The sequence below is a fragment of the Anolis carolinensis genome, chromosome 2, assembly GCF_035594765.1.
Source record: "Anolis carolinensis isolate JA03-04 chromosome 2, rAnoCar3.1.pri, whole genome shotgun sequence".
Taxonomy (NCBI): Eukaryota; Metazoa; Chordata; class Lepidosauria; order Squamata; family Dactyloidae; genus Anolis; species Anolis carolinensis.
In genome coordinates this window covers 40,372,093-40,397,136 of record NC_085842.1, presented here as the reverse complement: position 1 = coordinate 40,397,136, position 25,044 = coordinate 40,372,093, and the positions used below count along the sequence as shown (strand labels likewise).

Below are 25,044 nucleotides of genomic sequence, written 5' to 3'. Positions count from 1 at the left end.
CTTCATCATTTGCTTCTCGAAATGTCTTTCAGGTTTGTTGGGAAAGCAAAGAAAAACAAATCATATACTTTCTGAGTGTCAGAACATGCCTAGACTAGCAGTTGCTCAAGGCAGGGTTTTTGGAAATTTGTAGAGACCAACAGTGCAAAGCCTAAGGAATATGAGTGGTTAGATTGTTGGCATCCATGAGTGTCTCACCAAAAACCACAACCAAATAAAACATAAACAAAAAACCCACCACCCAGCTGAGATTAACTGAACTGGTTAGTCCTCAATTTCTACCTCTAACTGATAGGAAGTTGTTAGCTTGTAATATGTGATGAAGCTTCATTTCTGTTAGGTGATCATGCTTCACCGGATTCCTTTACCTTAGAATTAGAAAGCTTCAGCTTCCCTCCTACCCAATATACACTCTGAACAGGTGTTCTTCTATACTGTCAACTATCCATTTTCTAGTGGAAAGTTGTATCATAATTTTGAATAATTTCTTAGGTGACAAGCCATAGCAGGCAAGAAAGGAAGGCTCAAAGATTTCATCAATTAACTGGAACAGATTCTTTCTCTCCATGAATGGCTCTGGAAATAGAAGGCCCTGTGTCTTGTAGTTCGAACTATGGTGACTGAAATACGGCTTTGAGCCCGCCCTACTTTGATATCCCCGTTGTTTTCCCCAAAGCGAATTTGGGTGTTCTCATTTCTCTAAGCTGGAGGTACACAAAGAGGATATGTGCAACTGTACTCCCATGGGCACCTTTGGCCACGCTGTTGCCATCACCAAATTCCCCTCCTTGCTGATTCCCCATTGCTATTGTATAGATTGCTCTTGGCAAGCCCCTGCCATCAGTAGGAGCAAAATCATTTGTATCAGGGTCACTAGAGGAACAGCTGAAGGGATGGTGCCCAATTTTATCTCACATTAAAGCTAGAGATTTCAGGGTCTAGCCTTGAGTCCCCAGTTTCCATGGGTCATCTCCAGGTGGGAGATAATGGTACATATTCTCCAGCTTTAGTGAGCTCAATTTGAAGCAATAGAAAAACTGTGCAAAGTTCTCCAGCTCAGCTAGTTTGCTACAGTGTGTAACTGCAATTCAGCTTGCTCAGAAGCTTGCTCCAGTTTTCAAGGATGGATTGTTGCTGAAAATCGAAAAGACTTTACAGAAGGTCTATATATTTATTTACTAAGTTAGCATCTTTTTTTCTTCCCTATCAGTGCAAAACCAGGAGTCGTGGTGGCGCAATAGGTTAAACCCTTGTGGGGGCTTAACTGCTGACCTGAAGGTTGCCTGTTCAAATCTGCGAGACTGGGGTGAGCTCCCATTTGTCAGCTCTAGCTTGAGGGGGCATGAGAGAAGCCTCCCAGCAGGATGGTAATACATCCGGGCATCCCCTGGGCAAAGTCTCTGTAGATGGTCAATTCTCCCTCACCAGAAGAAACTTGCAGTATGGTCCTCTTTTGTTTTGCCGCCTTCTGGCTAGAAACAAGTAGACTAAATTAAATATTCCTTATCCCATTTCTCTAAGTAAGCAAATGTAAGTCTTGGGGTTGGGCCAAAAATCTCAGGGCCTGGCGTGATTTTGAACTGGCAACTCTAGCCATAATGCTCATTCAGTCACCATCTCTTGTTGTAGGGTAAAAAAAAAAGACAAAGTGGTAATGGTATACTTCATCCTAAGCTTCCTGAAAGAAAGGCAAGATCAAAATTAAGAACAATGCAGTCAAATCAATTAGGGCATTATTCTTCTGGAAACTGTAGGCCATCAGGCTCCAGATGCTATGAACCGATGAGAACTACAGGTTGCCACAATGCAATTCTTCTTCTGTCAGCTCACAGCTAAATCTTTCTCTTAAAGTTATATGCTTTCATCTTACATTAGCATTAATGGTTGCAACTGAAGGAGCCATTCCTCCCATCCCAATTTCTCTTTCTTGCTGCTTGAAGAAAGTAAGTGCATGGCAAAGTACCTGGACCATCCGCCCACCTCTACTTAGGCAAGTGAGAGGAAATGAAGGGGTTGGAAACCTTGGAGTAGCAATGATACTTTTATAGACTTTTAAGTGAATTTTCTTTCAAACCCATTACTTAGAATTTCTGTCTTTTTTCTTATTAAAAGGGAAGCATTAAAATATTTTTGTCATGGGTTGGCTTAACATTTCTATTTATTTTTTTGCACATTTCCAACTTAAAGCTCGCCGCTGTCCAGAAGCCAATGCTATCTCAAGCTCTCATGAGCTCTTAAAGATTACATTCTTCCCCTTCATACAGAGAATATGGTTGGACTTCAAGCTCAATCAGCACTCACTAGCATAGTCAATAATGAGGAGTGCTGGGAACTCCAATTCAGTAACACACAATTCCAAGCCTGCTCAGATACAATGGAAGAAGGTGCTGCAGCTTTGGCTCAAAGTCTCTTTAGTGATCTTCCTGCCTCCTCTGCTGTACCAAAAAAAACCCCAACTTTTCATCCCAGAGAAGGCAGAAAAGGAGCTAGGCAGAGGGGTAGGGAGAAGGCAGTGGGGACTAAGCCTGGAAGAAATGTGGGGTCTAATAAATGTAGATTTTTTAAATAAAACAGATGAGAATGTGGCATGCCAGCTGTGCAGACTCACCCGAGAACACCCTACTTCACTCCTGAATATTCATCTGCACCTACAAGGTTTAATATGCAAAGATTTCAAGGTTAATTAAGATCTAAGAAGGAAGTGGAGCACAATGTTGACAATTACAGCTCAGCTATATTTGCATGATGATTAAAATTCCCATGAAGAGATGGAGCTGATGTCTGAAAAATGCATCTTATACCAAGGCCGTAGCAAATAGTCAGTTGTTCTTCCTCCTACAGACATGCTGGTTGGTGACTCTGAGATAGAAATAGTCCAAATAATAATAATAATCTGTTCCAAGGAGTATAGGTCAAGAGAGATGGTTTTGTTTCTCATCCACTCCATCTGGAAAGGGCAAAGTGCAGCATGCAGACAGCAACCGGGATCCTAGAACAAGCAGGTGGAGTCTCACACTCTTTCTATACAGTTGCATGCCTTCCCCTTGTACTGGGAGCTGCCCAGACCCAGGAGGGACCCTCACTTCTACTCTAGCAGTTGATGCTTACTGATGAGGAGCAGAAGGAAGAGGAAGCAGGCTGAAGGTGAAGAAGCTACTTTTGTTGTTGATTTTTCAGTCACTTCCAACTCTTCGTGACCTCATGGACCACCCCACGCCAGAGCTCCCTGTTGGCTGTCACCACCCCCAGCTCCTTCAGATCAAGCCAATCACCATCCATCCATCTTGCCCTTGGTCGGCCCCTCTTCCTTTTTTCTTCAATTTTCCCCAGCATCATTGTCTTTTCCAAGCTTTCCTGTCTTCTCATGATATGGCCAAAATACTTCATCTTTGCTTCTAATATCCTTTCCTCCAGTGAGCAGCCAGGCATTATTTCCTGGAGTATGAACTGGTTGGATTTTCTTGCAGTCCAAGACACTCTCAGAATTTTCCTCCAACAACACAGTTAAAATAATCTGTCTTCCTTCGCTCAGCCTTCATTATGGTCCAGGTTTCACGTCCATAGGTTACTACGGGGAATACCATTGCTTTAACTATGTGGTACTTCGTTGCCAGTGTGATGTCTCCACTCTTCACTATTTTATCAAGATTGGTCATTGCTCTCCTCCCAAGAAGTCTTCTGATTTCCTTGCTGCAGTCTGCAACTGCAGTAACCTTCAAAGAAGCTGCTGGGCTTAACTAAATATGATAAAAAACAAAAGGGTGTGCTCATAGAATGGGGGCACCTTTCTTTCACTTCCCTTTAAAGTCCAGAGCAGCTGCATCATGACAGTTTGAATTGCATCCTCCTTATCTTCTGGAAAGTACCAGCACCTCACAGGTCTCATTAACTGTCCAAGTGTGTGTGTATTCAGCATTATAAAATAGTCCTCCTGTGACCCATCCCAAAAAAGATAGATGTACACAAATGCCATACTTACTTTGCACATATGCCACTAGTGGGATGCTGCTTGCCATGAGGACCCAGACCATTTTGTTTCCCCAAATCACCTTTTCTAATCCAACATTGCCATGACCTTGTAGGCTATCTCCAACAATGGGAAAATGGATGTGCCCTGAATCCCATTGCTAAACTCAAGTAGAACAGACTCTTTTTTTTTTTTTAAATCATCTTTATTGGGGGTTTTCAAGGGGATATCCATTAAAACCATCTATGAGGGAAAATAAGGTTAAACCAGGGGATGGGGTGGAAAGAAGGGAATAAAGACAATAGGAGAGAGAAGAAAAAGAAAAAAAAAGAGAAAGGAGGGGGGAAAGGGAAGAAATGGGAGATGGGGAATTTTTTATTTTGTCGTCCATTCTTTTCCGTCGTGGTTATCTTTCTTTTCCTTTTCCTCCACTCCTATACTCTAGAAGTGATTGGTAACTTATTTAGTCCCTTCTTCTTAGTCTTCACTTTGTTCTTTCTGTTTTTATCTTTTTCCATATTTCTCCATTTTCGCTGATGTAGTTGTCCAAAGAGTAGAAAAGACTCTTTGAATTGACAAGATTTGCTATTCAAGAATAGATTCACTGGTTCTGCTCTAGTTGGGATTAACCAATAGGGTTCAGGCCATCATATCCTGGGTTCTATTTGAGGAAGTTCGGTGCTCACAAAACTGCTAGTGAATGCATTTACACTCCAGCACTTACAAGTTACCTTCAAATCCACTCTGAGAAAAAGTCCAAGTCACAGAGAAGGAGAAAGAAAAGATGGCAAGGTTATATACTTGCTGCCTTCATCCAGACCATATAGTTTAACCTTTAAGCCAGGGGCACCATTGACTTGACAGTTACAATTGTATTTGTTGATCTGTTTTGAAGACGTCCTGTCACTCAATACATACATTCCAAAGTTTTCCTGTTTAAAATGATCATTTTGATTTGTTCTTCCTCATCAGGAACTTTTGCCCACTTGTTGCTTGGCCACTTCCTTTTGGCCACACTCTGAGGTTGCTCAACCATGCATCTTTCAGTTTTCATCTGTGAAATGTTGGAGGGTATGAGTAAGTAGCGATTTAGCCTCATAACATTATTTTTATTCAGAAGTCCCACTGTGATCAGTGGGCTTTTCTTCCAATTAAATGAATTGGGGAGTACAGCCTTAAGAGATACAGTGGCTCGAGGCTGCTTTGGAGCTGTCACCCTAAAACCTGACATTTCAATGAATAACATAAAGGTAGAAAATGTTGCCCACTCCCTCCTACTCCACACTGAATGTCTTTGTACTAATTTTCAGGACATCTGAAAAGAGAGATTCCAGCTGTCACAAAATTGGTTCATAGCAGGTCTCCAAGTAGCTAGGAGGAAGCTAGAAGGACCAATTTCTGGATGCCTGGAAGTGTATTTGTTGATATAATAAGCGAATTCAGTACTTTTCTGTGCTTTGCTCTTTCACATTTCTTATTTAAAGCATGAACTTTCATGAGCTTCTTTATTATTAATGATAGCTAATGCATTAACTGTAAACTTTAGAACAGATTATATCAGGCTGAATTTACATCTTCACTGTAGAATTAATATAGCCTGACACTGCTTTAATTGTCATGGTTCAATGCTATGAAATCATGGAAGCTTTAGTGTTACAAGTTTTGTTTGCCAAAGAATGCTGGTAATTCACCAAACTACAACTCTCATGACTTCATGGCATTGAGCCATGTGGTGTCAAACTGCATTAGTTCTACAGTGTAGATGTAACCCAAGGCATCAAATTAGAGCCCTTTCCAGACAGGCCAAAATCCTTAGAGGAGCTGGGATTTTAAATCCTAGTTTCTCTTGGGATTTAGGCCACACAGTAACTCCAAACCCTGGAATTTTCCAGGGGGAGATGGCTACATTCCCTCCCAGCTTGACCAAAGGTTGATTTTTCCCTTCCCCTCTCCAAAGCTTCTGATGTGTCATTTTGATGTGTCAGAAGCTTTCTCTGAGGTGCCTGAGGATACAGCCAGGCCACTCCTGTAAGTTTACCAGAGAAATGTGGGGCTGGGATTGGAGGGTGGAGGTGCCATTCTGCTCCTTTGGGCTCTTAGAGCCCAAAGAACTGGGATGGTAATGGGGATTTACCCCCAAGACTGTGGAAGGGGGTCCCAAGAATCCCCACAGGCCCAACACCTGGAAGGATCCAGACCTTGCAGTAAAACCCAGATCTTTCCAGGTGTCTTTTTTTAATCCAGAGTAAATCGAGAAAACCCATCAAAAGTTTTGGGCCTATGTGGAAGGGTTCTTAGAATACAACATTGCAGAAAAATAGTGATTCTGATCCCCAATCCAGTAAACTTGAATTTGCCCATTGCAAATCTGAAACAAACGTACATTTCCAGAACTGTTCATTACAAAACCTTGGTTTTAATGTATCAGAATGAGATTCTACTAATCACTAGTTCATTGTTGGAAGATTATTTAATGATTTTTAACATTCCAGCGTTTTAGAAGTTTAAAAAAGGAAAACGGATCATATAGAATGCAATACTCTGGATTTGGAATGGTCAACTCAATCAACTCTAAATGATTGTTCAATTTTGAAATAAACTAGCATTTAATTGCATAACTGCAGTGTCACAAGCTCTTGATGTTAAAACAATCACTTCCCAACAAAGTTTACTATACGACAGCCTAGTCAGTGTATATATCAAGGAGACTGGACTATTCAGTGCAATGTTGATCCATTCACTGACTCATGCAAAGCTTTTGTACAGATAGTGGAGAAGGGATTCTGTTAGATCCCAGTCAGCCATGGCACCAGGGCCTGCAGTGTTTCAGGACTTGCACTTTGACACAGATAATGCTGAGGATTATACTGACATTTCACCCTCCACGGAGGGGCCTTTGCAGCTGCAGGTGCCCAAAGATATTGGCTCTGGAGACTTGCTAATTGGGGAAGATTCTTCAATTCCTCCCTCGCAAATAGAGCCAGATGTTGCAGAGACGCCTGGGAACGGGGTTTTTAATCGTAGAGATTTTGTAACCAGGGAGAGAAGTGCAAAATAAGGGGTCCGTCAGGGCCAGAGACTGGCAAATAGATGGGATAATGGTTAGTGTTCCCATGGGAAAGTTTTGGGAGTTTGTACTCCTTAAATTGTGAACAGTTCAGAATCTGTTAAAAGTGTTTCGCTGAGTAGATTTTCTTGCGGTGTCAACATAGCTCTTCCTTGAGAGAGGTTCTCCGTCTCCAGCTCTTGTTTGTTTCCAAGCCAAGTTTATCCAGTTCCAGTCGGGCCGTGCCGTGTCGCGATTCTCAAGTAGACCTAGACTTTACTCCAGTTGTTTCCTTGTTCCTGATTTAAGTTTGCCTCAGCCTTGACAACCTTGCTGCCTTGATTGCTACGAAGTATTTCCAGTCGATTGAACTCTGTTTCTGCCAGCTTTGTTTCTCTGTTTCAACTCATGGACACTTTGATTTCTTTGGAGAGCTATCGAGTTCTCATTGTGGATTATAATATCGGACCTTTTCCTTTACCAATTTGGAACTACAATTGACTTTCTAAAAAGAACTATTCCTTACTCAGACGCTATACCTAATTCCCTTTGGATATATAATTGCTTTAATAAAGATATAGTGTGTTATATTGGCTCTTGTCTGGTTTTCAAGTGCTCATGCTGCCTTGGGGTGCAACAGATCCACATATCCTACTTCTGATTGTGTGTTCAAGGCAATGTGTAAAGTAGGCAGTAGGCACTATTGCTATGTATCCTAAATCACATGGGTATTCAAATGCAATTTAATAAGGGGAGTATTGGAAGTAAGACCTATGAGAAGCGGTTTAGGGAGCTGAGTATGTTCACCTTGGAGAGAAGAAGGCTGAGAGGGGACAAGATAGCTATGTTTAAATATTTGAAAGGACATCACAGTGAAGAGGGGGCAAGCTTGTCTTCTGCTCCTCTGGAGACTAGGACATGGAGCAATTGATTCAAATTTCAGGAAAAGAGATGCCACCTAAACATTAGAGAGAACTTCTTGATGGTAAGAGCTATTCAGCAGTGGAATATGCTGCCTGGGAATGTGGTGGAATCTCCTCTGGAGTTTTTAAAGCAGAGGCTGGATGGCTATCAGTCAGAAGTGCTTTGAATGTATATTACTTCATAGCAAGGGGAGTTGGACTGGGGAGTCTCTTCCAAGTCATTGATTCTTTGGCATCTGGGACTACACTGTAATGCCTTCCACCCTGGCCCACAATATATAAGATGCATATTTTGATCCCATCTATACTGTACATCAGTGTGAATGGGAATATGTATTCCCTTAAACAAGAACTGGCAATGAGCACCTTTCCAAATGTTGTGAACACCCATGTTCTTTAACTAGCATAGTCAATGGTGAAAGTTATTGGATTCAATAATATCTGGAGGCAAACACACCTGGAGGGACACCCCTGCTGTAAGGTTCCTGGAGGTCACTCTGCACAGTCCCTTTAGGATGCATAACTGTTTCTATTAGGGTCACTACCTGATTTTTATCATTGCAAAAAAAAAAATCATTGCAAAGGAGCCCCACAGTGGCACAGTGGGTTAAACCTTTGTGCTGGCAGGACTGCTGACTGGAAGATTGGGTTGCTGACCTGAAGGTTGCTGGTTCGAATCCAACACGGTGGGAGCACGCCTGAGCTCCCTCTATCAGCTCCAGTTCCATGTGAGGACATAAAAGAAGCCTGCCACAAGGATGGTAAAAACATCAAAACAACTGGGCTCCCCCTGGGCAACGTCCTTGCAGACAGCCAATTCTCTTACACCAGAAGCGACTTGCAGTTTCTCAAGTATCTCCTGACACAAAAAAAATCATTGCGAAGTTTAATCAGACTATCTTTTACAGTTCAACCCTGGGCATATTTACAAAGACGTAAGGTCCACTATGTTTGAAGAAACATTTTTACAATTAGCAGAGACTAAACACGAGTTTCTGCTTCTCATTTCTCATCAAAACTTGGATATTGAAATTGTGACCCAAGAGTCATTCTGACTTTTCTCCTGCAAATTTATGATAATCTATTAGAGAGAATTCTAGCTTTAGCTCCTTCCCTAAAATCATATTCTCTTTCCCCCACTGCTTGGTTTTTGACTTCTATTAAATACTCTTAATCACTTAGTTTTTCGCACATTTTGGATCTCTTGACGAAGGTCAGACATCAGGGTGAGACTAAGCAGCTGAACCATGAAATCTTCAAAGTAGATTTTGTCCTCTTTGTTCTCATCAAGAGCAGAAATTATTTCCTGGTATTTTGGTTTGGTTTCCTGACCCTGTAAAAATAACGTGAATTGGCTTATGGCTGAAAATAGAAAGGACTTTCATCATTAGCAGTGTACTAAGGAATATATTAAACTAGTGAATTGCTTTCAGAAAGGTTGTAAAGTAACTACATTAAAGGAAAGGTTCTAATCTTGCTCTATCACATCTTGGTTTAATGAGTTACAAGCAAGGACCCTTTCATATTGCTGCACAATTATAGGCAGTCCCCGAGTTCCAGACATCTGACTTATAAACCACTCATAATTACAAACGGGGGTGAGACAACAGGAAGTGAGAGAAATCAACCCCAAAAATAGGGGTAGATTTTTTTTGGCTGGAGCTACACTGAAAAAAATGTTTCTGTTCTAACTTACAAACAAATTCAACCTATTTGCAACTAGGGGACTGTCTGTAGACTTTCTATAGATTCCACTTCAACAACTATGATTCCATACCATGGGTTTTGGGGATCTGCAGTTGAAATAGGAGCATTCAGAATTCTCAGCCAGAGAAATCTGGTGTTTCACCAAACTACATAGGATGCAGTCAGGGCAGTTAAGAGAGGTATAATAGTGTCCCTTATTTGGAATTCTGAAATCTAAAAATTCTCTAAAATTGGACTTGTCCACACTGGTGACTGAAATCCTCTAAAATTGGACTTGTCCACACTGGTGATTTTTGCTTACGAATTACTAAAAATTATTTTTAAAAAATTAAAAAAATATTTAAAAATATTTTTAAAAATTATTTTAAAATATTTAAAAATATTATTTAAAATATTTCATGTAATTCGTGCTTTAAAGGACTATTAAATTCATGGATACAGAGGACTATAATTTTTTTTACATAGTGGTCAGTGCTCTTTGGTTTTTACCTAATTTGGATGCCCATATGTTATTGAATGTCAACTCCCATCACTTTTTATTATCTGCCATGTGGATAATGGGAATTGCAACCCAACAGCACTTCTGACTCTGAGGCCAGGGAAAGGTTAAAGGGCATTTTAAAGTCAGACATCAAAGCCTTGTACCAAAATTCAAGCCCCAGTATCCTGGCTAAACAGAATAACGGCAGCCTTTCAAGTGTTACTGTATCAGAACTCTCATCAGTTCTAGTCATGATGTTTATTGATGAGGAATACAGGTCCAGCATCTGGAGGGCTATATAAAATGACATGATGGGTCGGATTCATCCCAGGGGCTTTGAGTTTGACACATGTGATCTATGTGCTCAAAAGAGGATTTTTCTCAGATTGCATTGTTAAAGATATCCTACTGCTTTGTTTTGTTTTGTTTTTCTTGTGCTGAGAAGGACGGAAGGGGTTATGTGTGTAAACAAAAAGATTGTTCTTATCTTGGCTTATTAAACAACTAGTGAGATATGTTAGTCCAAATACAGCTTTTCAGTAACTGTTAATTGAAACAAATGTGCCAGTGTGTGTATGCCAAAGATACAAATCTGTGAAAAGAACAAATATGGTCTGATGATTGATATTGACAATGCTACAACAACTGTTATGAGAGCTAGAACTTAATAAAATGGAGTTCCTTTTTCTTAAAAAGAGGGGGAAGAAATTAATTAATTAAAAGAACCAGTATGAAGGCCAGAAAGCAACATAAATCATATTAACATAAAAACGATCAACAGGCAAGAAAAGGCAGAATAACAGACTATCTGCAGAAATTACCCATTAATCAAAATTAAAACCATATACAGTTTTTCAACTTAGAAATCTTCTACTTATAAGTGAAATTGGAGGTGGGGGTGTGTGGTAAAGATGATGAACCAGGATAACTTCCATTTTAGGGGCACCATCTGTGACTGAACTGCCCATGACTACTTGTGTCCTGTAAATCCATCTCTTTTTGGTGTAAATGAGCCTTAATGTCTTTTCCGTTGGACGTACTCTTTAAACAGTCATACTTAAACTGTTTTAAATCCCCTCCCCCCTCCCCCATTGTGTGTGTGTTACAGACTTAATCTTTAGATAAGGTAATTAAGTTTTAGAGGGTGTCCTTTCACTGAGCCTGAAAGTTGGGTTTAAAATCTTTGAAATTTTCCTTAGTCACTGAATGAGGTCACAGGGGGCAAGTTAAGGCTAAAAAGTCTCAAGACCAACTTATTTTGCCCCTCTTACCTGCATGAAATGTATAAACTGGCTTTCGAGTAGCTGTTTTGCATCAGACTTGCTGAGTTTCCCATCAGCATCTGCAGCGTTGTCAAAAACCAAAGCTGCTGTAGCAATTGCTTTCTCAAGATCAGAGCCTTTCTCTAGAGCTGGGGAGGGAAATAATTTTGGAAGGTCACCAAAACAAAACCATTCTCTAAAAATCGTTGGAGTCCAGGGGTATTCGTCAAGCTTAGGTCTGACTTGGCTCTTATATGAGGTTGACTATCCAGTTGGGGCTTGGGCTGAGCCAGCCTGGTGTGGATGGCATGTAGTTTTGCAATATGCCTATAATAGCACTAGGTCTGTCCATCCAATATTGGAGGCCTTGGAGCTGTCAATCAGCAAGCAAGCACATGGGCAATAGACTGTGCATACAATGACTCTATAAGGGTCAGATTGCTCTGAGTGAGTGACTAAGGATCAAGTCACTAACTGAGATTCATGGATCAGTGAAGACTTGAATCTACTAAGTCCCAGTGAAATAGTAGCCTCTCTATATCCTACCTCCCTGCAAAATCAAAAGTATAAGAACTGCTGTGACAGCAACCCTATAAGGTAGATGAATATCACAATTGCTATACTTGCTGCGCCAGACCTGTATATGGGAGCAATGATATATTCATATGATTCAAAATAACTTGCATTTTGTGATAATGGCTGAATAAAACACATGCACACATTTGATCAATCAAATATGGAAAAACTAATATATAACAAACAACAACATGTAAACATTAAAAAGATTCTGAATGAAGATTAGACTCTGATGAGAAAAATCCCAAGAAAAAGAATGACCTCTCAAAGGTGGGATTATCGGCAAAAGAATAGCAAAGACAAATCCATTTACAGTCAGTTCTCCGCATTTGCACAATTGACTTTTGGATAATTGGATTATTCATGGATTTAATTAAAATACTCTTTCAAGGAATCTCTAGGTCCTCCCACGTTATTCTATGATCAACCTCTAGCAGAAGAAGACCACAGGGATAAAATGGAGGAGGTGTTCTCTCAGGTAGAAAAACAATCAGTTTTTTATTCACTGTTTTGCAGTTTTGCAAGGCTTCCATGCCCCTAACCCTAGTAAAGGTGAAGGGGATACTATACTTTGGCCTTAAATCCTGGTTGTTGACCCCTGTAGATTAAAGCAAAGCCACGTCAAACTATAGGTAGGGAAGGCCACTTTTAACTGCTCTCACTTTGGTACAGCTTCTTTCTATCCTGCTATTTTTTCTAATTTAAGAGCATTTTCCCCACATAATGGAATACTGAACAGTGTGGTCTGGTGCCTACTAGACTGAAGTGGTCTGCTTTGACACCTCCTTCCGCTGATGTTGAGCCAGGTCTAAGAGGTCCATTCATTTCTGTGTCCAGTCTAATCTGTATTTTATGGTTCCCACTGCTGGTCTCTGAACCCACAATGAAACTCTTCTGTAAATTAATTTGAATATGCCACATTCTTTGACCCTTACTCTGAGTTCCCCTCATTGCATTTTTGCCAGCTGCAACTTACTCTCCAGGGAAAGCTATTAGATTTGCTGTGATAGTAAGAGCAATGCATCTAAAGACAAAAATATCTATAGCCTTAGCAAAAGAAAATTAACCCCATTGGAAGCCTAAGAATTTATTGTATATTTGGCTTCAAGGTAAAGATGTTGTATGCTCTGTGTAGTTGGTAATTTGTTGCACAAGAAAAGATTGCTCCTCTTATACATCCCAAAATAAGCAGATGCGTAGTTTTTTGGGTTTTTTTTTCCTTGTCAGGAGCAACCAGAGTTGCTTCTGGAGTGAGAGAATTGGCCGTCTGCAAGGACGTTGCCCAGGGGACGCCCGGATGTTTTTGATGTTTTACCATCCTTGTGGGAGGCTTCTCTCATGTCCCCGCATGGAGCTGGAGCTGATAGAGGGAGCTCATCCACGCTCTCCCCGGGTGGGATTCGAACCTGGCAGCTTTCAGGTCAGCAACCCAACCTTCAAGTCACATGGCTTTTATCCCCTAGGCCACCGGAGGCGCAGATGCGTAGTGTAGACTGCCTTACCTTTTATGGAAGCCAGCTGCTTGGGAATGGGAATACTGGAAATTAAACACAGACATATTATTGGCATATCTGGATGGTTAATGCTGTTAGAAATGATCCACTGCCCATATTTTTTCAAGAGGGTCAAAAGTGTAATCTTCTGTAATCATAATATTCTTTTTTTAATACTTAAGAGAACACTTTATAAATATTGTTTTCAAGAAATAAAAGGCTACTTGAAATGATCAAATTTTGTTATGAGATAGTGGAATATCTGTATATTAGTAAAGTATACTGTACACCAGTATACTGGTGGACAATGAATTCCATGCCGGAAGTGATACATCTCTTTTGGATTTCATCTTGGAATTTAAAAGAACTATCCAAGGTGCTGAATTCTATATCTTAAAATAGTGTAGTGGTTTGAGTGTTGGACCTAGACTTTGAAGACCAGGGTCCAAATACACGCCTAGCCATGGGAAACTAGTATGTCACCTTGGGCAAGACACATTCTTTTAAAATAATAAGAAGGCAATGACATCCCTCCTAAGAACAAATCTTGCCAAGAAAACTCTATGGTAGGTTTGCCTTATGCCAGAAATGACTTCAAGGCACACAATAAAAGCATTAAATAGGCTTAGCATTTTGGATAAATACATTCTGAATAAAGCTAGAAAGCAGCTGTTCCAGAGCTAAGGATATGTATGTCGTGACTCATCATTCATATATGCATTAGCTATAGCCAGGGCCATAGCCAGAAAATTTTTTTTGGGGGGGGGGGGGGGAATTGAATCTTTTTTTTGCGAATCATGAAGAGTACAGTGTTCCCTCACTATTTCGTGGTTCGCTTTTCTTGCCCTCACTGTTTCGTGGTTTTTAATAAACACTAAAATAATAGTATAAATCATAAAATAATATTATAAATCCCTCTTTCTACTTCCTTCCTAAGGAGAAGCCTAAGGAAGGAAGGAAGAGCCGAAGGGAGAGAAAAGGAGGCTGAAGCAGATTTGTTTTCACCTCACAAGGCATGCGCGTGCTTGAGAGGCAGGGAGGGGACAGAAACACTACTTGCCAGTGAGATTGTAAACAACACAAATATATTGTCCCTACTTCGTGGATTTTCACTTTTTGCAAGTGGTCCTGGAACGTAACCCCCACAATAAGTGAGGGAACACTGTAGTTCCATGACACAAAATAATTTAGAAATCGGGCTCCATCGATAAATTTCAGTGGACACTCAAGACAGATAAACTCCATGAGTAAACCAGTTTTTTTTTAAAAAAAAAAAACCCCTGTAAAATTTAAGGGGTGGGGAACCCCTAACCACCCCCCCCCCCTTGGCTACAGCCCTGGCTAAAGCTAACAGTTGTACATTCATAGCTTTCCACAAGTCATTAAAAATTGGACAGCTTTGGTTTCAAATCCAACCCCTGAACGTATTTTTAATTTTTATTTCAGGAATTCATGGATTGCGGCTATACATGGAGGGATACTTTGGACAGGGCAAGAGAATTCAGCGTATGAATTAAGCTAGACAGGCTCTTAGTGTAGTTCAAAAATACAGGAAACTAGATCCACCAACAATTTTGAAACGTGATCAGTGGAAGGTAAGTAGACAAGAGCACCTGACTTGCAGGAATCCAGGCAGGACACATGTTTTGTTTGTACATCACTTGCGCTATGATCCTGATCAGTCTTTGATGACAGATCAGTTGGAAACTCCACTTATGCAATTTGTACATTTCAGAAAAGCAAATACGAAGAAAATAAAATAAATAATTTGTTTTTAAAAATGTACTGAGAATTTGCTGTGGGAGGGCTTTCTTACTCTCCCTCGAGCTTTAAAAACTTAATAAAAAGTATGATTGCTTTTGCAAAATTGAAATAAACTCATTATAGTCCAGCTCACAAGCTGTGAATCCTCTGGCTTGTTTGTCACATGTGTGCAACTACCCAGACATGCAATGTAAAGCAACCAAATGGATATTAAATGGCAATTTACTAGAGAGGAAAAAAGAACAGAATTGTTACTCACTGTTTGGGCATTTTTGTTGAAGTGTTGTTTCTTTTTTTCTTTGAAATATCCCCTGACTGATTAGAAGGGTTGTTTTTTTTATTCCCAGTACTGGACGTACAGCCACACATTTTCCTCTATGTTTGGGCAACGGTGTATCCTCTCTAAGCAACTTACATGACTACAAACAGAGAAATACAAACCTTTAGTACCATGGAAGGTGAAGGTGGAGCAACCTGTTTGCCAGCCAGGTCTATCCATAATGGAAATGCTCTGAGATCTTTCAGTTTCTGGCTGCATAAATCAGTCTGAAAGGGAGTAACAAAACCACAGAGGAAACAGCAATGCACAAGACTCAGTGTGTTTCCACACATGGTGCTAGAAAGGAGCACTTGGAATCTTTTCTGTGTGATTATTATATACTGGTAGAATGAGGTGGAAAATAGGAACAGGGTTCAAAATTCAGTATTTCTTGCTGCTGTGTACCTTTCTGACTTATGAAAACCTTAAAGTTAACCTATCATTGAATTTCTTGGAGCTGAGGTATGTGATTAGTCTTAAGGTCAACTAGTGAATTTCCATTATCAAGTGGGGAATCGAATCCTGGTCTCAACAGTCATAATCCAATGCTTAAACCATAACCCTATGTTGATTCAATGTTCTGTATAGCACATTTCATGAATGTAAGGATAATATTTCGATTTGAGTCCTGAGGAATTCTTAAAGCCTTTTAAAATAACAGTTGTACATACTTCTCGAGGAATAAGATCCCCTGGATTCTCTTAGGTGTACAATGCACAGTTTGTGTTATGTTTGTGAGTTTCTTCATACGAAGTGAATTGGGGGAAAACATTTAACCCCTTAATCCTTTCAAGACAATAATATCTCTTCCTGCTCCCTCCCCTCAATTTCATGTTTATCTCATGGCACCAACTATGGAAAGCAATAAAACAACCTCATAGCTATAAATCCTTTATTGTATTAGGCTGGTGCAGCACCTTAAAAGAATGGAAACATAATATGTTACCAGATTATCCTCATTTTGTCAAATCTAAGTTTATGCCACAGCTCAGTTAATATCCATTAATGCAGCATCTTATAAGACTGCTTTGATAATGTTCACCTTAAATGTTCTATGGAACTGACTGAAAATAACATCACAAAACAAATTGATTTTAATCTGCTTGAGCACCATTGGAACAGTCAAATTGTGCCCAGGAGCAATTTTGTCAATGAAAGTAAGTCAATTAATTACTGGAATTAATAGCTATGGTAGATGGAGCATTTATAGCATAGGGTCTGGAAATAGTTGTTGTTACCCCCTGCTAGTTCACTCACTTCCTCACTAGTTTTAAGAGCTGCAAATATCCTTTCTTTCTCATAATATTAAAACTGATGCCATATATTAGGATAGGTATTAGATTTTGTGCTTACTAGTTGAACTCCTAGGCATTTGGAACTCATAACTCAAACTTTTTGTTCTGAATTTTTATTGAAAGTATCTGGTCCTAGGCTGACATTGATATGTTGTCTAAAGTAAATCATACCACAACTTTTAGGAGTTTATCACAAAAGGAGGTAAAATCTTAATTACAGCAGGATAACAGCAGGACTTACCACATGGAATCATTCCCCTTCTGTTGTTTTATTTCAGCAGTGACCATAGGTAATAAGCAGGGAAAGTTCAGACCATTTTAAGAACTTGAAACCCCTAGATCAGTGGTTCTCAACCTGTTGGTCCCCAGATGTTCTGGCCTTCAACTCCCAGAAATCCTAACAGCTGGTAAACTGGCTGGGATTTCTGGAAGTTGTAAGCCAAAACACCTGGGGACCCACAGATTGAGAACCACTGACCTAGTTTCTGCAAAATAAAACACTGACTGAAACAAACATACACAAAATACATAAAGGCACCCAAACTTAGAGAACCAAACCAAGTGGACCTCATTTGGTGTTCCGTGGGTACTCTATTGCTACATCAGTCAGTATATTTCTATAAAACTTGAATGCTCATATTTCTTTTGCATGTATGTTAATATACATAACCTGGCATTGACATGGCTAAGGACAGGTTGGAAGTTAAGCAGCGTCAGCCATGGTTAATGCTTAGAATGGAGCCCATTAAGGAATATTAGATGATGTAGGCTATATTTTAGAGGAAGGCAATGACACATCACCTCCGAGTATTCCTTGCCTTAAAAAAAAAACCCTTGTGAAATTCTTAAGATTACCATACATCAACAGGTGACTTGAAGTGATACATGTACATAAACACACATACACACAATTAGGCATTATTAACATGTCTTTACACTAATGCTCAGAGCATGGGAAATAAGCAAGACGAACTCCAACTCCTAGCACAGCACCACACATACGATGTCATAGGCATCACTGAAACCTGATGGGATGACTCCCATCACTGGAATTTAACCATTGAGGGCTATAACCTCTTTCACAGAAATAGAACAAAGGGGAGAGGAGGGGGAGTAGCTTTATATGTCAAAAACAGTTACGTTGCAGAAGAAATGCAAGACTGTAATCCGGGAAACCAGCTTGAAAGCATCTGGATAAGAATCAAGGGAACCGGGACTCAAAAAGATCTTGTCGTGGGTGTCTACTACAGACCTCCGAGTCAGGATGAAGGACTTGATGAAGCCTTCTGTCAACAGCTGACCAAACAGGCACAAAGAAGAGATATAGTAGTCATGGGCGATTTCAATTATCCCGATATCTGCTGGAAAACAAACTCAGCCAAGAGTACAAAGTCCAACAAATTCCTCACTTGCCTTGCAGATAATTTTATGGTCCAGAAGGTAGAAGAGGCAACAAGGGGATCCGCAACTCTTGATCTAATCTTAACAAATGTGGAAGACCTGATCAATACAGTTGAAGTGGTTGGATCCTTAGGGGCAAGTGACCATGTGCTCCTGCAGTTTGCAATACAAAGGAATGCTGAAACTAAGACAAGTCAAACACGCATTCTGGACTTTAAGAGAGCTGACTTCCAAAAAATGAAGGAATTACTGAGCGGCATTCCATGGACGCCGATATTAAAAAACAAGGGAGTTAAGGATGGATGGGAGTTTTTCAAAAGTGAAATACTCAAGGCGCAAATGCAAACAGTGCCAACAAAGAAGAAAAATAAGACAAGTGCAAAGAAGCCAGAATGGATGTCCAAAGAACTTCTAACTGAGCTAAAGCTCAAAAGTGACATGCACAAGAAGTGGAAAAGGGGAGAAATCACCAAAGAAGAATTCAAACGTATAGCCAACACCTGTAGGGAAAAGGTTCGCAAGGCTAAAGCGCAAAATGAGCTCAGGCTTGCCAGGGACATAAAAAACAACAAAAAAGGCTTTTTTGCTTACGTTGGTAGAAAAAGGAAGAAAAAGGAGGCGATAGGGCCATTGCAAGGAGAAGATGGGGTGATGGCGACAGGGGACAGGGAAAAGGCAGAACTACTTAATGCCTTCTTTGCCTCGGTCTTCTCAGAAAAAGAAAGCCATCTTCAACCTCAGCAACACGGACTGGACGAAGGATTGGGGGAAATCCAACCCCAAATAGGGAAACAAGTTGTCCAGGAACACTTGGCCTCTCTAAACGAATTCAAGTCCCCAGGGCCAGATCAGCTACACCCAAGAGTACTGAAGGAACTAGCGGAAGTTATTTCAGAACCACTGGCAATTATCTTCGAGAGTTCTTGGAGAACGCGAGAAGTCCCAGCAGATTGGAGGAGGGCGAATGTGGTCCCTATCTTCAAGAAGGGAAAAAAGAACGACCCAAACAATTACCGTCCGGTCAGCCTCACATCAATACCAGGCAAAATTCTCGAAAAGATCATTAAGGAAGTGGTCTGCGAACACTTAGAAACAAATGCGGTCATTGCTAATAGTCAACACGGATTTACCAAAAACAAGTCATGCCAGACTAATCTGATCTCTTTTTTCGATAGAGTTACGAGTTGGGTCGATACAGGGAATGCTGTGGATGTAGCGTACCTGGATTTCAGTAAGGCCTTCGACAAAGTCCCCCACGACCTTCTGGCAAACAAACTAGTAAAATGTGGGCTAGACAAAACTACGGTTAGGTGGATCTGTAATTGGCTAAGCGAACGAACCCAAAGGGTGCTCACCAATGCGTCGTCTTCATCATGGAAAGAAGTGACAAGTGGAGTGCCGCAGGGCTCCGTCCTGGGCCCGGTTCTGTTCAACATCTTTATTAACGACTTAGACGAAGGGTTAGAAGGCACGATCATCAAGTTTGCAGACGACACAAAACTGGGAGGGATAGCTAACACTCCAGAAGACAGGAGCAGAATTCAAAACGATCTTGACAGACTAGAGAGATGGGCCAAAACTAACAAAATGAAGTTCAACAGGGACAAATGCAAGATACTTCACTTCGGCAGAAAAAATGGAAATCAAAGATACAGAATGGGGGACGCCTGGCTTGACAGCAGTGTGTGCGAAAAAGACCTTGGAGTCCTTGTGGACAACAAGTTAAACATGAGCCAACAATGTGATGCGGCTGCTAAAAAAGCCAATGGGATTCTGGCCTGCATCAATAGGGGAATAGCGTCTAGATCCAGGGAAGTTATGCTCCCCCTCTATTCTGCCTTGGTCAGACCACACCTGGAATACTGTGTCCAATTTTGGGCACCACAGTTGAAGGGAGATGTTGACAAGCTGGAAAGCGTCCAGAGGAGGGCGACTAAAATGATTAAGGGTCTGGAGAACAAGCCCTATGAGGAGCGGCTTAAAGAGCTGGGCATGTTTAGCCTGCAGAAGAGAAGGCTGAGAGGAGACATGATAGCCATGTACAAATATGTGAAGGGAAGTCATAGGGAAGAGGGAGCAAGCTTGTTTTCTGCTGCCCTGCAGACTAGGACACGGAACAATGGCTTCAAACTACAGGAAAGGAGATTCCACCTGAACATCAGGAAGAACTTCCTCACTGTGAGAGCTGTTCGACAGTGGAACTCTCTCCCCGGGGCTGTGGTGGAGGCTCCTTCCTTGGAGGCTTTTAAGCAGAGGCTGGATGGCCATCTGTCGGGGGTGCTTTGAATGCGATTTCCTGCTTCTTAGCAGGGGGTTGGACTAGATGGCCCATGTGGTCTCTTCCAACTCTACTATTCTATGATTCTATGATTCTATGTATAACAGCTGAAGGAGATATATACAGGCAATCCCAGAGTTACAAACATCCAGCTTACAAAAAACTCATAAATGGGGGTGAGACAAATGGAAGTGAGAGAAATCTATGCCTAGGAAGGGAAATTCACTCCTGAAAGAGTTATCATAGGGAAAAGGTGTCTCCACTTAAGCTTTCTTGTCTATCTTTGTTTCCACAACCAGCCAAATTTTTCAAAATCCTATTATCACAGGGACAGAAAGTGAGGTGAAATCTTCTGAACAGGGGCACAAACAGCAAAACAAATACAACAGTGTTAATCCTTCCCTATACTATCCAAAACACACACACACACACACACACACAAATATGCTGGTGTTACACTTTTAAAATAGGGGGCGGGCTGTGGCGCAGGCTGTTGAGCAGCTGCAATAAATCACTTTGACCATGAGGTCATGAGTTCGAGGCCAGCCCGTGGCGGGGTGAGCACCCGTCAATTAAAAATAAAAAATAGCCCCTGCTCGTTGCTGACCTAGCAACCCGAAAGATAGTTGCATCTATCAAGTAGGAAATAAGGTACCACTTATTTTAAAAAAGTGGGGAAGCAAGGTTAACTAATTTACAACCTGGAATGAGGAAGTGCTGTCAGAGTGGATGATGAAGCAGCTGCTCCCCCTGTGGCCAGAATCAAACATCCCCTCAGGAGAAGGTTAACTTACCTCTGCGTCTGTCTGTCTCGGTCTCTGTTTGATGTGTTTATGGGCATTGAATGTTTGCCCTATGTGTGTATAATGTGATCCGCCCTGAGTCCCCTTTGGGGTGAGAAGGGCGGAATATAAATACTGTAAATAATAAGTAAATAAATATGCCTGTTCCGATTTACAAACAAATTCAACTTAAGAACAAACCTACAAAACCTACCTTGTGTATAATTTTGGGACTGTATGTAGTATTTCTTTGTGTAATGCTCTTCCTTCTGCAAGGCTGTTTAAAGGGGAGAGTTTGGTTAAGCCTTTGGCCCCTTAGGCTTAACCAGGGAGTCTGTGAGTTTGGACCTCTAACTGAAATCTAGCATTTCCTTCACTCATGAATGTATGCAATACATTACTGTAGTATTCATTTCATATCACATTACAGTTGTTCCATATTTAGAAAAATTGCTTACTTTCATCCATTCTGTGAAATGACAGAAGTTGTTAGACGCTACGCTAGATCACATGTGATCAACAGTCCTGCTGTGTACAAACAACTGTGCAACGTAATTGGCCAACTATCTGACAACACGGAATAAATAACAAACAGAAGGAGATCACGTGTTAAAATTATGAAATCGACATGTTTTTAAATTTAATTCAAAGAGATGTTGATGTTGAGTGCTATAAAGCTGTCTGCCTAAATATTCTGAGGGGCCCATGGTTTTCATCTGAGTAGCAAAGGGGTCAATGGAACAAAAAAGGTTAAGAACCCCATACAAGACAACATCCCAGCAACAACCCTGTGCTAGTGGCATAAGCAAGGGTAAATCCAATGTGTCCCTGCATGTGCCTTTATTTGTTTGTTGTGGAGGTTTTCTCTACCTATGACTGTAACAACTGAAGCTGCCGCCTCCAAAACTCACTGTTAACCAAAGCAGTCCCCCGCCCCCCCCAAAATGGCAATTTAATGGGTGATTGAGAGCTGGAAAGGAAAGATCAGAAAAGCATCTGCCTGCATTACTTCAGCAAGAAGTAGAATGCTTACACTATCTGATCAGACTTTGGGAGTACACTGGCAAATCTCAGCAGGTGTTGTAAACATAAAGCAGAACCAGCCTTTCCTCAATCTCAGATTTACACCACATCTCAGTTGATATCCACTAATGCAGCATAGAATCATAGAAGAGATGATGCTGTCCAACTACCATGGTAATTTTAACCTTAACAAGGCTGTGAAACAGACTGACAATAGAATCACAAAACAAATTTATTTCCATTTGCTTGAGTACCACTGGAAGAGCGAAATTGTGCTTAGGAGCAACTTTGTAAATGTAGTACCGTAAGTAAGTTAATTATGGGGATTAATAGTTGTAGTAGATGAATCTTTTGGAGCACAGTCTGATCATTTCCATTCTCCACCAGCCACTAAATTACCCATATGGAGGCTACAGAGGCTAAACAGTGAATCTAGGATGAAGGGGTAGAGAGGAGAGATGTAAAGTTCATAATTCAACTTGGAGATTTTTTTCGGCTACACTCTTCAGGACTTGGTAGCACCTGGATTGGGCATAGGACACACACACACACACACACAAATCAGAGCAGATCTCTAGCATGCAGACTACACATTTGTGAGGGCAATAGCTGTTGTTTTTTTCCGTATTACCTGCCTATCTTTGTGATTGCATTTCCCCTTACGAACCAGCACTGGCTCTAAGGTCTGCCGAGGAGGCTCTCCTCTCGCTCCTGTCACCGTCAGAAGCATGGCTGGTGGGGATGAGGGAGAGGGCCTTCTTGGTGGTGGCCCCCGACTCTGGAACACCCTCTCTCGAGAGATCAGGCAAGCCCCTATACTGTTCTCTTTCCGCAAGGAACTGAAAACCTGGTGGCTCCTGCAGGTTTCCAAGCAGGATTAGTCTCTAACCCCCCCCCCCCCCCCCACGCTCTCCCCGAATGTCAACTAGGATCCTGCTCTGCACTTTATCCACTTCTGGATGCTATGATATTCTGACGCACTAATCTTTGCATAGCCCTCATAGTTGGCCATGTTAAATCTGAAGTTCTGGTCATTGGTATTTTGAACCAGTTGATGGAGTATATTGAAACTGGATTTTAATTTTGTGGTTGTTTTAGTAGAATTGTAAGTTCTTGTTTTATTATGTTTATTATGTTTAACTTTGTTGTATGGTTTTCTTTTGGCAATTGAATGTTTTGCTTTATGTTGGAAACTGCCCTGAGTCCTCTCGAGGAGATGGGGTGGCATATAATAATAATAATAATAATAATAATAATAATAATAATAATAATAATAATAATAATAATAATACGAAACCATTGATCATATCCTCAGCTGCTGTAAGAAAATCGCACAGACAGACTACAAACAGAGGCACAACCATGTGGCCCAAATGATTCATTGGAACTTATGCCTCAAGTACCACCTCCCAGCAGCAAAGAACTGGTGGGATCACAAACCTGCAAAAGTATTGGAAAATGAACATGCAAAGATACTGTGGGACTTCCGAATCCAGACTGACAAAGTTCTGGAACACAACACACCAGACATCACAGTTGTGGAAAAGAACAAGGTTTGGATCATTGATGTTGCCATCCCAGGTGACAGTCGCATAGATGAAAAACAACAGGAAAAACTCAGCCGCTATCAGGACCTCAAGATTGAACTTCAAAGACTCTGGCAGAAACCAGTACAGGTGGTCCCGGTGGTGATGGGCACACTGGGTGCTGTGCCAAAAGATCTCAGCCGGCATTTGGAAACAATAGACATTGACAAAATTACGATCTGCCAACTGCAAAAGGCCACCCTACTGGGATCTGCACACATCATCAGAAAATACATCACACAGTCCTAGACACTTGGGAAGTGTTCGACTTGTGGTTTTGCGAAACGAAATCCAGCATATCTATCTTGTTTGCTGTGCCATACAACGTCGTCGTGTTGATAATAATAATAATAATAATAATAATAATAATAATAATAATAATAATAATTATTATTATTATTATTATTATTATTATTATTATTATTATTATTATTATTATTAAACACAACAAGATGAGTCCACAGCAGACACTCTTCTGGCTGCTGTATTGGATCACATGTCTGACACTTCTCAAGTGTCTAGGACTGTGTGATGTAGTATTCTTATTTTATTATGACACAGGAAACAAGATAGATATGCTGGATTTCGTATCACAAAATTATTATTATTAAATTATTATTATTATTATTATTATTATTATTATTATTATTGCGGCACAAGCTGTTCCTGAGATGTTGTCTTGTACGGGAGTAGAAGTGGAAAGGGCTCTTTGTTTGATGTAGGATCTCTGTTGTTTGTCTCTTCCATATATTCTTTTACTGAGATCCCTTAACTCAAGGTCACACATCTTTATCTATTAAACTTTTAGGTTCTCTTTCCCATGAATGTATAAGTACTAGTGACAAACTTATCTGTAATGGCACTTTCTGTAATGTAAGAAGGCCGCAACAGATGGTCCAAAGAATTAAACAATTTCCCTCATACAGTAGAAGTGAAATTACTGAAGCTGAAGTGAATAGAGATGTTTTGCCACTTTCACTCTTCTTGAATTTTAATTATCTGTCCCCAATCCCGAGGGGGAGAATATGGCTCCTTATTTGTTTCCCTATTTTTAGTGTGTCAAACAACATTTTTAGTGCTTCAAACAACTCTCCTGTCCCCCTTGGAAATATTTAAACTTCCTTAGATTTTTCGAGCCTTC

General features: G+C 40.7%; 1 protein-coding gene across 1 annotated transcript; it reads right to left on the bottom strand.

Moving 5' to 3' along the window:
* Nucleotides 1-8,705: 8,705 nt before the first annotated feature.
* On the bottom strand, nt 8,706-17,366 carry sntn (sentan, cilia apical structure protein). The gene is made up of 5 exons (XM_008115002.3): nt 17,075-17,366; nt 15,479-15,638; nt 13,465-13,499; nt 11,396-11,535; nt 8,706-9,269 (listed from the first exon to the last, which is right to left on the bottom strand). Exons 2-5 carry the CDS (start codon nt 15,586-15,588, stop codon nt 9,111-9,113), a joined length of 444 nt encoding a protein of 147 aa, XP_008113209.1. The 5' UTR covers nt 15,589-15,638; nt 17,075-17,366; the 3' UTR covers nt 8,706-9,110.
* Between the last annotated feature and the right edge of the window lie 7,678 nt (nt 17,367-25,044).

Excerpts from the sequence above, each read along its gene's own strand:
- sntn (XM_008115002.3), bottom strand. The coding sequence starts at position 15,588 with ATGTGTGGCTGTACGTCCAGTACTGGGAATAAAAAAAACAACCCTTCT. Across the intron at positions 11,536-13,464 it reads GCAGCTGGCTTCCATAAAAG|CTCTAGAGAAAGGCTCTGAT; the intron begins GTAAGGCAGTCT and ends TTCCCTCCCCAG. Across the intron at positions 9,270-11,395 it reads AGTTTATACATTTCATGCAG|GGTCAGGAAACCAAACCAAA; the intron begins GTAAGAGGGGCA and ends TTATTTTTACAG.